Genomic DNA, 13,982 nt, shown 5'->3' on the forward strand with positions numbered 1-13,982 from the left:
TCAGAACGGGCTGAATGAAGATGGCAGGACCTCCTAGGAAGATGTTCATGAAGAAATTATTCAGTGAAAAGAAGAGGTGGCAAATGTTACACACAAGGGGCCTCCCAACAGCAGTTCCATGGACATGTGCTGTGGGAGGGGTCCTGTGGGCTCTGTGTGGGGGGCAGGGGTCCAGCAGCAGCCCTGGGCTCTTCCTACTAGTTGCCAGTGGCACCGCCCACCCCCCCCACTTACGACATCAAAAAAGTTTGGAGACATGGACAAATGTCCCCTCTATTCATGGATGGGGAAACTGAGTCCAAGAAAGAGTAGAGATTTTCCCCAGGTACCACAGCGACTTCACAGGTCTCCTGAGCTGCTGCCTGGCTTTCAGGGAGGGGGCGCTTCCTGCTCACTTTGTGTGACCCCCCCCTCCCCCCGGTGCCAAGAGACCTCTGGCTGTGCACAGCCATGGACTGGAACTTTTCTCAGCCCTTGAATTCTCTTTTATTTTATTCACATTGAGAACTTCAGGAGCCCTGGGGAGGAAACCACAAAGATGATCACATTACTATTATAACTGAAAATTAATGGACCCTTGGCAGTTCTGAGAGGAAAACAGATCATCTAAATATTTCAGATGGAGTAATAAAATGCTGTCAGTTTGCAGCGGCACGTCCCCGCACCGCTCTGTGCTTTGCTGCCCAGACTCTGCCTTTGTCAGCCAGCATCCCATCCTCTCTGTGATGTGGCCCCAGACCTCCCATAGCTTGGGGTGCCGCGAAAGGTTGACATGTTCCAGAAAACGGAAAATTCAGCCTCCACTGGTTCTTTGGTCTCTCTGGTGTCAAACGCTGGTTCCAGCTGTGCTCTTTTCCCAGAAATGCCTTCCCCTTTTCCTCTCTTTCTCTTCTCCTCAATGTGTCACCCTTCACAGCCTGCCTCCTCCAGGAAGCCCACTGCAATGGGTCCAACACTCGCCTCTCACTCTCTGAACCCGTAGAGCCCACAGAGGTCCAACTACAGGGTATTACCACACTCCTGGTACCTTGTCCATGTCACCTCAGCCCTTGCCGTTTCTGGGAATGCCAGTGGCTTCTTACTGTAGACATTGGTGGCTCCTCCCAGAGGGTGGCACAGGGCCAGCTGGAAATGCCCTAGAGTTAAGGCAGGCACTCAGGGCATCGCTCAACCAATGATGCAGGAAAAGACAAATTGAACTGCAATGAGATAATACTTTGTAACCACTAGAATGGCTGCAATTAAAAAAAACCCTCGACAATACCAAGTGTTTACAAAGACATAGAACAGGAACTCTCAAGACTGCGAGGCGGGGGAGGGAGTATAAAATGATACAACCATGTTGAAAGACTGTCCATTTCTTATCAGGTTCAACATACACCTCCCCATCACCCAGCCATTTTACCCCCTAGGTAATTAAACAAGAGAAATAAAATACATGTCCACAAAAAGACTTGTATGTGAATTTTAGGGCAGCTTTATTCATCATCACCAAAACTTAAGAAATGTCTCCAATGTTCATTCTGTGAATGGATCAACCAAGTGGTATATTCATGTAGTGAAATACTCTTCAGCAATAAAGAGAAATGAGGGGGCCCTGATTCATGCTACAACACAGATGAACCTTGAAAACAGGATGCTCCGTGAAAGACACACACACACACACACACACACACACACACACAAGATCACTTGCTGCGTGATTCCATTTATATGCAATACCTAGAATACACACAAGCACGTGGGTCGATCCTGAAAACACCATGGGAAGCAAAAAAAGCCGTTAAGTGCACATTGCATGATTCTATTTGGTCAACTAGAACAGTCAAAACGAAGGTCTGAGATAGAAATGAGAACAGTGTGGTTGCCTCTGGTGGAGGTTAGTGGGGGTATGCATCTATCAAAACTCACCGGACTGTACATTTGATGGCATATAAATCATACTTCAGTGAAAGTGTTTCTACTCGATCATTCTAAAAGTTACACAGATCAAACTATGTAACTATGTGGAATGTACACACACACACACACAAAAACACAGAGAAAAACCAAAGCCAAAAATCACTTGCGGTTATAGCCCCCAGAGATCATCACTGTGAACGGCTCCCTTTCCACAGTCACCGGTTGACATATTTGAGATCCTACTACACTGTTTCCTAGCTTTTGGGGAGCTCTGTCATGTGACAGGCCTGCTCTCGGCCCGTCGGTCTGTCCCTCCCTCCCTTCCAGTCTCTCTGTCTCTCCTGCTGCTCCACACCACCTCCCACCCTCTCCACCTCCCACCCTCTCCACCTCCCACCCTCCCCACCTTCCCACCCTCCCCACCTTCCCACCCTCCCCACCTTCCCACCCTCCCCACCTCCCACCCTCCCCACCTTCCCACCCTCACCACCTCCCACCCTCACCACCTCCCACTGCAGCAACGGGGCTCCGCCAACGGGAGGCAAAAATCAGGTCGGAGGGTGCGAGGTCAGAGAAGCCAGGTGTTTATTCTTGCACGTCACCTGCTGGTCACCTTGGGCTGGCGATGCCCTCCACCAGAGATGACAGCGGCCCTAAAGACTCCTTCCAGGGTGCGGGACCCTCCCCGCCCCCGCCCCCCCCACTTTGCTTGGAGACGGTTGACGTCACCTGCAGAATTCCTGTGTTCTCCCCAAACCCACCCACGCCTTCCTAATCAGCCCCCTTTGCAAATAAGCCGTCCTTGCATCACCCTCATTTGAGCAGGCCGTCAGTTTCCCGTTCAGACCCCGACGCTGCGCGCGAACGCATTTCCGTGCCCGCGTTAAGGAGGGCGGGCGGTCCCCGAGCCGTGGCGGACCCGCCGGACCGTCCGCTCTGATCTGATGATACACGGGTCACTGGCCCAGCGCCGCCCACCCTGGCGCAGCCGCGTCGGGGGTCTGCAGGGGCCGCCAGGACGCGGCGGAGCGGCGCAAAGAAGACCCAGAGTCCGGCCCCCTGGGGCTGTCAGCGTGGGCTTTCCGCTCCCTTTTTCCACCTCGGCGCCAGCCTGGCTGCAGACCGCCGTCGCAGACGCGTCCCCATGGCGACGGTGATTTGGGCGGTGCTTCCGGCCCGGCGAGCAGCGGAAGCCCCGCCTCTGCCAGCAGCCCCCGGCTTCCCGTGATGCCTTGCGAGGCGCAACGTAGCCGGAAGCTGGTGGCGGCGGGGTAGGCGGCCGGCTAGAGTCGTCCTCCGTGCAGCTCGCCCGCCGCGCGGCCCGACCCCGGCCCGGACCCCGGCCCGGACCCCGCCGACCCCTCCCGATCCCGGCGCGCAGGATCCAGTCCACCCGGTAAGCGCGGCCGATCTCCCCTCCGAAGCTGCCCCGCGCGCCCACCGCAGCAGTCGCGGGCCCTCCCTCCCGTCACCCCCGCCGGCGCCCGGCCGGCTCGGCCCGGCCCACGTTCCCTCCCGCGGAGCCAGGTCCCGGCCTGGACACGGCATCCAACTAGCCCGAATCGGAAGCCTCGGCCCTTTCGTTCCCTTCTCCGGCTCTCTGCGGGGGCTGATCGTCTGTCCGGTGGCGGGAGGGGTGGAGGATGACCCGGGAAGGACCTGACATTTCCTCCCCGGGGGGCGCGGGTCTGCGTAGAGCTGTGCTCCTTGTCTGGCCCGGTCACGGCCTCGCCGCAACCTCCTCCCCCGCCCCGGGATGAGAAGTAACGGTGCTCGCGGAGGGCGGGTCCCGGCGCGGCACCGGCTCTGGCTCCGGGTCGGTGTCCGCGTCCCTTTCCGGACCGGCACGCTCCCGAGTCCAGAGAATGATCAAAGGGGGCCTTTGGGTGCTTTCCTGCTTTGTCCTCTGCGTAACAGCAGCCCAGAGGGACCCGGGCAGTGACCTTTAGTCGCCTCCGGTCATCGCAGGTGTTGGGAACGCCCCGGTTAAGTAAGACCAGACATCCTGCAGGTGGCGGGCGGCGGGGGCGCGTCCTCAACTGGTCCCGCGTTGATTGACGTTAGGAGCACCCTGGGACCCCCTTGGTGTCAAGCGTTAAAACAGAGGAGTTCTTGGATCGTCTTCCAAGATAAATCATGGTTAAGGCGTTAGAAGGAGGAGGCGTTTGTGTTAAACTTAGCCTTTCAGAGAAGTCAGGGATTCTCACATCCAACACCAGGCGCCGAGGGGGTTGCTTTTCAATCCGCGCCAAGTCCTTCACTTTGCACGGAGTCCCTTTAGTGGCTGTGCACACGTTCATCCCACTGCCGTTGATGCAGGGAGAGAATTCAGAGCAGACTCCCCTATTTCTACTCCTGTTGCCTGTATCTTGTTGGCCAGGACGGGACGGTGGGCCCAGCCTGTGGGGACCATGTGTCCACAGGTGTAGATGCCAGCCCTGCGCACTAGCTGGCAGGGACGCCCCTGTGGCCCTCGCGAGACCAGGGCTTTCTGCAAAGGGCTTTCTACATTCAGACCCATCAATGGGTCTCTCCACGTGTGTGTGTGTGTGTGCACCTGCTGCTGCCTTTCCTGTGGTGACCACATTCCACCCAAAGGAGTTGAGCCAGGGACCAGTCCTGGGCAGGACCATGCGTTTGTTTGTTTGCCAGCGAGATCTGGTCGTGTAGGGGGACCGTCCGGCAGCACAGAGAACTCCAGGGCAGAAGGGAGCGGTGGGGGAACTCAGTTTGTTTCCATCAATTGCAGAATGCAGATGTTTGTTTCTTAACTTCATCTGGCTTCTAAGCAGCTGAGTGGCATTGCTCTGAAGCTATGTTTTGTAGTGTTTTTGCACGGACAGTGGATGTCTCGGTAAAGGAACCTATCTGTAAGTTGTAAAAGTTTGTTTTTCTTCCTTGCAGCATCATGGCCAGCCCAAGAACCAGGAAAGTCCTGAAGGAGGTCAGGGTGCAGGACGAGAACAACGTGAGTGCCTGCTGTTCTCTGCTGCCCTGGCGAGGGCTCGCCACCCTCCCCGGAGTGGCTGGTAGCCTCGGCACCCGCCCTCCCTGTCACTGGTGGTCTCCCAGCCAGCTTCTCCTCTGCTCCTTCTTGCGTCCTCCTTCGGGGGTCTCTGGGGTCCTGAGCCACCTGTCCTGAGCCACACGGGGCCCTCTCCACAGGTGTGTTTTGAGTGTGGTGCGTTCAACCCTCAGTGGGTGAGTGTGACCTATGGCATCTGGATCTGCCTGGAGTGCTCGGGGAAACACCGTGGGCTCGGAGTGCACCTCAGGTCAGTGCCTGCCTCTCCTGATACTCAGGTGGCCAGAGTGTCCCAACCGTGGCCGAAGGCCTGCCCAGGTGACAGTGCCAGCAAGGCGCAGGCCGCCTCACTCACCACCAGCCCAGTGTGCCCTCAGAGGCCTCGTGGCCCAGCCCCTCTGTCACAGGAAGCGCACCGTCTAATCCACAACGTGGGGCGTCTGGGATCCCCAGCACTCGGTGACCAGCTGCCCTCTGCTCTCCAGCTTCGTGCGTTCTGTCACCATGGACAAGTGGAAGGACCTGGAGCTCGAGAAGATGAAAGCTGGCGGGAACGCTAAGTTCCGACAGTTCCTGGAGTCTCAGGAGGACTACGACCCCTGCTGGTCCCTGCAGGACAAGTACAACAGCAGAGCGGCGGCCCTCTTCAGGGACAAGGTGAGGCCACCAGTGCTGCCCAGGCCACTTCCACCGGGACTTCTGTGACTCCGTCCTCATGCAGAAGGGCGTGTGGCTCCGTCTGGTCTGTCCCCCACCCTGGGAAGGAGGTGGCAGGTGGACTGCAGTTAGTAGGGGCTAAGGACAGGCCTTCCTTCCCACTTCCTGGGAGACTGTGGTGCCTCTGTCCACCTTGGTTAAAATATTCCTAAGGATAGCAGTGCCTGCTGGGGGTCAGAGAGGTGGGTCCTGGACATTTGGGGTTGTAGCTACTGACAAAGAACTTCCCTGCACCACTGCAGAGAGAGACCTGGTCTCCGTATTCTCACGAGGCAGATACCATCGCCCATGGACACTGCCCCTGGCAGGGGCTGCATGGGGGGCACACTGGAGTTTACTAGAGCCAACACCACCCACGGCTGCCCCGACAGGTCTGGGGTCTCTAACCCCCTGTCCCCTTGGCAGGTGGCCACTCTGGCCGAAGGCAGAGAATGGTCTTTGGCATCATCGCCTGCGCAGAACTGGACCCCACCTCAGTCTAAGACACTGCCGTCCACTGCCCACCGGTAGCCACTCCTCTGGCCTCTGTTCTCGGCCCAGTCCTGACTTCAGCTGTAGCTCAGGATCCTAGCACCAGCTCCAGTGTGAGCTCTTCCCTCAGTCAGTGGGAAAAACAACTTACTAAGTTGCTAAAAGAGTACAAGCTTTGTTGTCGACCAGTGGAGACATAACTGAGGGAACACCTGCTGCCCCCGGCAGCTCCGGTGCCAGCTCAGTGCGGGTCCTTCCGGAACGTGCCCACGACATGCCTGCACCTCTGTCCTGTCCGAGGGTCACCCACCTCCCCAGAGTGCAGCACAGTGTGGGCAAGCTGGCCCCTGGTGGTCGTCCTGCCTCTCCCATGGTTTTCGTGATGGTTTTAGAAGGCTCCCCACTCACTGGGGTTGCCAGGGTCCTCCCCACCTGCATCCTCTGCATGTTAGGTCCAGGTGTCTTGTCGTGAGGCCCTGTGCGAAGGCCACGCTGTCTCCCCTGCTCCTTGTGGGCTTTATGAGCCACTTTCCAGGTAGAGCTGGAGCCCCGTCCTGTGTTCTTGGAGGAGCCCAGGTATGACAGGTGGCCCTGACATACCTTCCAGAGGCCCGTGTGGTGTCTGGTGGGCTTCTGCTGCCCTCTGGTGGGCGTGACAACCTTTGACTCTATTTCAGAGCATCCGGCCAGCCGCAGAACCCCACCGCCTCCTCGGACAAGGCCTTTGAGGACTGGCTGAACGAGGACCTCAGCTCCTACCAAGGGTGAGGCCCGGGCCGGGGAGCGGGAGGGCCGGGTCCCTCAGCAGGACTGCCCCTGCGGGTGCCTGGGCCAGCGTGCCAGGGCAGGCAGCTGTGCGTGGGGCCTGGGTGGAGGGGAAGCCTAATTCTTAGGAGAAGAGAACACACTTCCCATGCTGGGCTCTGCCTGGCTTGTGGCGGTCTGTCCCAGAGGTGGACAGTCCCTGCGGCCGCCCTGTGGTGGCTCCGGGCTGGCACAGTAGGTGGGCGTCAGTGAGCAGCGTGGCGGGGGCTGTGTTTCCTCTCAGGGCCCAGGAGAGTCGCTACGTGGGGTTTGGGAACACGGTGCCGCCCCCGAAGAAGGACGACGACTTCCTCAACAGCGCCATGTCGTCCCTGTACTCGGTGAGTGCGCGTCCTGTTGGGAGTGCGAGCCCGGGGCCCCCGGGGCCAAGGCCCTCCTTCACCTGCGTCTGCGCGTCTCTCAGATCCCACACGTTTTCACCCCTTGTTTACTTTGGCAGCAGACACGTATTTTCAAGTTAACAAGGTACATCTCCCCCAGAGAACAAGGTCCTGTGTGGATTCGGCCTGGCCACCTCTCCCCAGAGAGCGCTGGTGCCACCTGACCCCAAGGTTGCTCTGCTGGCCGGCCCAGTAGAGACGAGGCTCGGTGGCAGAGGTGACGGCTCTAAGCCGCGTGGGCTCTGGTGCCCTCGGGATGGCACCGCCACCCTCAGCCACGCGTGGCCCCACCTGCCCTTGGCCGCTCCCCGTCACACCACCGTGTTCCAAGGAAACTTACTTATTGACTTGAAAGAGAGAGAAACATTGATTTGTTGTTCCACTTATACATTTATTCGTTGATTCTTTTTCATGCCGTGACCGGGAATCAAACCTGCAGCCTTGGCATATGGGGAAGATGCTTTAACCCACTGAGTTGCTTGGCCAGGGCTCCATTTAAAAAATGGTGTTGCTTCATCAAGGCGTCATGGTCAGAGAACTGGCAAACGCCCAAGGGCGCCTGGGCGGGGAGGGCCCTTCCCCAGAGACAGGGGACAGGGTTTCCTCAGGACGAGGGAGGGAGGCAGGCGTGGACCCGGGTGTCAGCGGAGGGCGACCAGGAGGCCGTCTGAGCCTTGCGCAGGTGAGGGAGCTGGAAGAGGCTCAGGGAAGCCGCCCCTTCCCGGCTGCTGCTCAGGGTCCTGACTCAAGTGTCAGGAGGGTCCCTGCCCCTTTACTGTCCTCTTGCACTGGACACGCTGGCTCCAGAAGTGAGTGACCGTCTGAGTGAGAGCTATTGAAACCGGCCAATGGCAGGGTCAGCTGGGTCCCCGGAGCCTGGAAGGCAGTTACAGCTGAGCAGGGTGCCCACCCTCCAGATGTCCATTGTGTGTCTCTTGTCGGCCAGTCCACAGGTCTTTAATTCTCGTAGTCATCTAAGTGAAGGGAGCATCTCCGGTGTGCACAGCCCTCTGGGTCTCTTCACCAGCAGGAGGCTGTGGTGGGATCTAAGTGAGATGTTTATGTTTCTAACTAGAAGGAAACCTTGAACTGAGACAAAAGAGAACAGCTTGCAGGGGCCCCACTCGCCCCAGGGCGGAGCTGCCTGGAGTGGGCCTTGGAGGGGAGGCGGGGTCTGGGCGGGACAGTGGTGCCACCCCGTGGTCCAGCCGGCTCTTCCAAGTCCTTCCCGTCGTCGGGAGGGGTTGGTTGGGGACCTCAGGCCTCCTCCGGGGGTGGATGGCGCGGTGGGTCTGGAACTGGAAGGAGGCTCCTGGGAGCCGCGTGTAGAACACGCTGTGGCCTCTGTGTCCTTCCCATCGGGAGTCGGGAGGGGTTGGAGACATCAGGCCTCCTCGGGGGTGGATGGCGCGGTGGGTCTGGAACTGGAACGAGGCTCCTGGGAGCCGCGTGTGGAACGCGCTGTGGTCTGTGTCCCTCCAGGGCTGGAGCAGCTTCACCACCGGAGCCAGCAAGTTCGCCTCGGCAGCAAAGGAGGGTGTGAGTAGCCTCTGCCCGCTCCTCCGGCCCGAGGGACCTGCACAGCCTGGCAGGCAGGGAGGGGCGGAGCCCGGAGCGGAGGGCCCCCCCCCCCCAACACCACTGCTGGGCCGGGAGGCTCTGCTGGTCCTGTCCAGGGCCCGTCTCTGAAGGGGGCTGTGGCCGGGGGTCCCAGCACCTCCCCTCTGGACTGCATGGGGCTGGGTCCCGGGCAAAGTGAGCACAGCTGGACCCTGCTGGGCACCTGGGGCGGTGTGGGCTGGGCTGTGGGGAAGCCTGTTGAAGGTGGGCGTGGGTGGCCCCCTGCAGGGGGCACCAGCACAGGGCCTGGGCCCTCATCTCAGCCTCTGTGAGGCCTGGGGGCCAGAGTCAGGACAGTTGGTCAGAAATCCCTGTTTTCCTTCTAGGCTACAAAGTTTGGATCCCAGGCGAGTCAGAAGGTAACAGAGAAGCTTCCGCGCCCTGTGCTCTGTTAGCTCCCAGTCTGACGTCCCGTCTGGTGTCTGGTGTCCCCTCCTCAGGCCCAGGGAGGGGACGGTGCTGTGTGCAGCCAGGGCCCCGACAGGCCCAGGGAGGGGACGGTGCCGTGTGCAGCCAGGGCCCCGACAGGCCCAGGGAGGGGACGGTGCCGTGTGCAGCCAGGGCCCCGACAGGCCCAGGGAGGGGACGGCGCCGTGTGCAGCCAGGGTCCCGACAGGCCCAGGGAGGGGACGGCGCCGTGTGCAGCCAGGGCCCCGACAGGCCCCGTGTGTGGCCTTGTCCCCCAGCCCACATCAGCAGGCGTTACTGCAGGGCCTGCAGCCTGGGCAGGGAGCGTGGGCTGCACCGCGGAGGGCCTGTGGTGCTGAGCTGTCCCCCGATGCATCGCAGCCTGGGTGCTGGATGGCGCGTGGCCACTGCAGAGCCTCCCGGTCAGGGGGAGCAGGCATCCTCAGGAGGCTCCATGTTCCTGAGGCTGGGTGTGTCTCCTGGCCGGCACCTCCTTGGGATCGTAGGGCTGACCTCTGTCCCTGGTCAGCGCATTCTCTCCCTATAGACGGGATCTTGGGCCTCAGCCCTTTTTCTTTCAAGTCCTGGTTGGTGGCCCCTGCCGTGCCCACAGGGTGAAGGGCTCTGGGCTCTCCCGTCCTCTCAGGGTTGGGGGTCAGGACTCATGTCCTGGCCCCAAGTGAGGGAGGGGTGGTTCCTCCCCGCCCGCTGGGGGCCCTGCTCTGCTTCTGTGAGCGCCGCTGCAGGCCCCGTAGTCACAGGCTTACGCGGTGCGGGACGGGCAGGTCCAGTGGCAGTGAGGGCCAGGCTGGAGGTGCAGGGACACCTCTCCAGGTCCAGTGGCAGTGAGGGCCATGCTGCAGGTGCAGGGACACCTCTCCAGGTCCAGTGGCAGTGAGGGCCAGGCTGGAGGTGCAGGGACACCTCTCCAGGTCCAGTGGCAGTGAGGGCCATGGGGGAGGTGCAGGGACACCTCTCCAGGTCCAGTGGCAGTGAGGGCCATGGGGGAGGTGCAGGGACACCTCTCCAGGTCCAGTGGCAGTGAGGGCCATGGGGGAGGTGCAGGGACACCTCTCCAGGTCCAGTGGCAGTGAGGGCCATGGGGGAGGTGCAGGGACACCTCTCCAGGTCCAGTGGCAGTGAGGGCCAGGCTGGAGGTGCAGGGACACCTCTCCAGGTCCAGTGGCAGTGAGGGCCGTGCTGGAGGTGCAGGGACACCTCTCCCGGTGCCTCCGGTGGGGCCGGTGCTGCTCTACTGCCTCGCTCTCTCTCTCTCCCCGACCCCCATGCTGCTGGGTTAAGTTCTGGGGTTCTAAGCAGCAGCCGGAGCTGGTAAGGCCCGCGTCTGCCCTCTGCATGCACCTGTGCTGGGCCGTGCCGTGCTGCAAGCGTCCTGTGTGCGTGGCTGTCTGTGCGCGTGTGCTCACCTCACTGCCTGCGGCTGGTGGCTCCTCTGTCTGCATGCTGCTCAGGGACCCACACTCCCCTGGGACTGAGAATGCTGCAGTGCTGATGGGCTGGGGACCCCTGGAAGCTACTTGGCAGGACTTGGTGGTGTAACTGCCTTGAAGCAAACACTCCTAAGGCGTCTCCCCCAGGAGTGAGGTCCTGACACCCGCCCTGTTGGGGCTGCCACTCTGTGGTGCCCTTTCTCGTAGCCCCGTCTGAGCGGCCCTGGGCCTCCGGTCGTCCAGCTCTGCCCCTTCCCTTCCCTCCACCAGCTCCTGGGCGCCCGTGGGAGGACAGGTGGGGCTCAAGCTTCTGAGGATGCACCCCTGCTTTCCTGGGGGAGCACGTGACCCACCATTGGCACAGGGGCTGTCCTCACCGGACAAGACCCCCTGGGCTCTGAGCGGAGACCTGGAGACGACAGCTGGACAGGGCAGACCTGAGGGCTTGTGCTGACCCTGGGCTGCATCCACGCGGCTGCACAGCCTGGGGCGGGGGGCCCGGCCGCTTCTGCACAGCTGCTGTGAGAGTGTGCTGGCATAACCACCGCCAGCTGGTGGCTGCTATGCCAACCCTCGTCCTGGGGAGAGCCTGGTGCCCGGAGTCCCTGACCCCCTCGTGGTGTCTGTCCCTCACACAGGCGTCAGAACTGGGCCACAGCCTGAACGAGAACGTCCTCAGACCTGCCCAGGAGAAGGTAATGCTCACAGCTGCTGGGCACGCAGGCTGTGCCCTGCCTGCCTTCGGGGGCCTCTTCCCCAGGCTCCGCCCGTTCCCTGGGCCCCGTGGGGCTTGGCCTTACGCTCTGCGTCCGAGAGCCCTCCTCCCTCCTCCCTCCTCCCAGGGGAGCCCAGACTGGGCAGGAGCTCTCGGGGGCCTGGGGGGCAGTGCAGAGACCACCGGGAGAGGACGCTGCTAGACTGGGGGTGCAGTGCAGAGACCACCGGGAGAGGACACTGCTAGACTGGGGGTGCAGTGTCACGGCTCCGCTCCTCCCTGTCAGTTCTGGGGTGAGGTCCTAGCGGGAGTCGGGGTGCCCTGGTGCAGCTGGGGGGTGCTGGTCCTCTGGCCCTCAGTAACGACCGTTCACTCCACGCAGGTGAAGGAGGGAAAGATTTTTGATGATGTGTCCAGTGGGGTCTCTCAGTTGGCATCGAAGGTAGGGCGCCCGCCAGTATGCGGTGCGGCTGGAGCCAGTCTCCACATTCCGGGCGCCGTCCCTGGGAGCCGTGGGGCAGGGCGCGTTGTGCCCCGGTCACCGCTGTGGCCGAGTGGCCCTGGACGGTGTGAGGAGGGGCGGTCAGTGCTCTGGTGCCGGCAGCTGGAGGAATGTGGAGACGGCTCCGTGGGCTGCATGGCCACTAACCTGCTGACCTGTCGCTTCTTTCTTCTCTCCTGTCCTCTGCTGCCGCTGACCTCCCCCGGTGAGTCCCTGCTGAGTGGGTGTGCCGTGGCCCCTCGCTGTCCCCCTGGGCGGCCAGCAGACCCCGTCTGGGGGAACTGGTGGTGGCAGGGACAGCTGTCTGCTTCGGAGCTTCGCGGGTCTTTGAGCAGAAGGCCGTTTGCTCGTGTCTGAGCTGAGCTGTGTCCCCTCCCCTCCAGGTCCAGGGCGTTGGCAGCAAGGGATGGCGGGATGTCACCACCTTCTTCTCTGGGAGAGCGGAGGACCCCTTGGACAGGTATGTGTCCTGACCTGGTCCCCTTCCCTGGGCTTGTCCCACAGGGTCTCTGGGGGCGGTCAGCAGCCCCAGGGTCCAGGGCTCCCTGTGCAGGAGCCCAGAGGTCAGGGCGGTCAGTGCCCCGTCCCCCTTGCTGTGACCTCCCCGCACCCTGAGGGACTGCTGCCCAGGGTTAGGGTCACACCTCTGCCCTTGGGCTCCCAGCCGGCCTTCCTGCGAGTCCCTCTGTCATGCCGGGACCCTGGGGTCTGATGAGGAGGTAGCCACGGGCAATGCCAGGCCACTCCTGGGTGGGACACATTCCCCTTGCCCCCCCCTGGGCTGAAGGCTGCTTTCTTCCCGACGAGCGTGGCTGTGGTTTGGGGGCGCAGCCTCTGTCCGGGTCGTCTTACCAGCGCAGGGCCTGCGTGCTGCCTCCGGGGCTTGGCGGTCCTTCAGGCCCGCAGTGGGGGCCCCGGAGCGGCTGTGGCGTGGGCGTGGGTGTCCTTCCGGCAGCGGTTGTGCTGGAGCCGCCCACAGCTGGGCCCTCTGCTCTCGAGTGGCGGGGGACATTCTTGGGAGGCGCGAGGGCAGGCGGGCGCTGGGGCAGCAGCTGCTCAGAGCCCGGTCTTCCCCAGACCCCCGGAGGGCCGGAGCTACCAGAGCAGCGGCGGGGACAACTCCCAGAACAGCGCCATTGACCCCAGCTTCTGGGAGACCTTCGGGAGCTCCGACCCCACCCAGGCCCACCAGTCCCCGAGCAGCGACAGCTGGACGTGCGTGGACGCCACGGCCGAGAAGCGGAGCTCGGACAGCTGGGACGTGTGGGGCTCGGGCTCCGCCTCCAACCACAAGAACAGCGACAACAGCGACGGCGGGGAGGCCTGGGGCGGCGGGGAGGGCCAGGGCCGGGCCCGGGCCGGCAGGAAGGCTGCACCGCCGAAGGCCGCTCAGGTGGACGAGGGCTGCGACAACCAGGACTGGTAGGCCACCCTGCCGGCTCCCAGCTGCCGGGCAGCCGCTGGTCTGCACTCTGCCCCCTGCCCCCCTTCAGCTCCTTCACTTGACCCTCAAAACACCGGCCGCAGCGTGGAGACGGCCGGGGCGGGACTCCGGGAGGGGCTGCCGCCCGCCCACGGGGGCTCAGCATGCGGGGCTCACTCCCAGCCTGCTGCACAGAGGCCGGCCACTGTGGCCATTGGGGCCCCTCTCGCTCTCCCAGACGTGCTCCTGGGGGCCGTGGGGGGCAGGGCCGCGGGGACCGGCCACACACACAATAAACACCCTCCCGAGAGCTGCCCGCAGCCAGTGTCTGACGTGGCGTGCTGCTCCATGTTCTCTCCGAAGAAAATGCCTGTGTCAGAGCAGCACCTGCTGCCCCCCTTCCACGAGGGCTTCACGTCACCCCACCCCTGAGCCAGAGCTGCCCCCCGGGGTAAGGCCCAGCCTGGGGGCCTGGACTGTTCGCTCGTGCAGGAGCAGAGCTGGGCCTGTGCCCTGCTGGCGCTGGGCTGCCCACATTCTGAC

The 13,982-nt window shown here is 62.3% G+C and overlaps 1 protein-coding gene across 7 annotated transcripts; it reads left to right on the plus strand.

The window, feature by feature from the left end:
- Window positions 1-3,141: 3,141 nt before the first annotated feature.
- On the plus strand, window positions 3,142-13,749 carry ARFGAP1 (ADP ribosylation factor GTPase activating protein 1). 7 transcript variants are annotated; one of them, XM_066384380.1, is made up of 14 exons: window positions 3,142-3,298; window positions 4,807-4,870; window positions 5,068-5,177; window positions 5,413-5,584; window positions 6,050-6,150; window positions 6,793-6,879; window positions 7,164-7,260; window positions 8,803-8,859; window positions 9,267-9,299; window positions 10,651-10,680; window positions 11,438-11,494; window positions 11,897-11,956; window positions 12,400-12,476; window positions 13,094-13,749. In XM_066384380.1, the coding sequence occupies exons 2-14, from the start codon at window positions 4,811-4,813 to the stop codon at window positions 13,440-13,442; spliced, it is 1,290 nt and encodes a 429-aa protein (XP_066240477.1). In that variant the 5' UTR covers window positions 3,142-3,298; window positions 4,807-4,810; the 3' UTR covers window positions 13,443-13,749. The 7 variants fall into 7 exon arrangements, with proteins under 7 accessions (XP_066240477.1, XP_066240478.1, XP_066240480.1 ...); XM_066384381.1 differs by having other exon boundaries at window positions 12,406-12,476; XM_066384383.1 differs by lacking the exon at window positions 11,897-11,956.
- Window positions 13,750-13,982: the final 233 nt, after the last annotated feature.

The sequence above is a fragment of the Saccopteryx leptura genome, chromosome 5 (genome assembly GCF_036850995.1).
Source record: "Saccopteryx leptura isolate mSacLep1 chromosome 5, mSacLep1_pri_phased_curated, whole genome shotgun sequence".
Lineage (NCBI taxonomy): Eukaryota > Metazoa > Chordata > Mammalia > Chiroptera > Emballonuridae > Saccopteryx > Saccopteryx leptura.

Coding starts and splice junctions, on each gene's coding strand:
- ARFGAP1 (XM_066384380.1), top strand. CDS start 4,811: ATGGCCAGCCCAAGAACCAGGAAAGTCCTGAAGGAGGTCAGGGTGCAG. Junction 4,871..5,067: donor GGGTGCAGGACGAGAACAAC/GTGAGTGCCTGC, acceptor CCCTCTCCACAG/GTGTGTTTTGAGTGTGGTGC. Junction 10,681..11,437: donor CTAAGCAGCAGCCGGAGCTG/GTAAGGCCCGCG, acceptor TCCCTCACACAG/GCGTCAGAACTGGGCCACAG.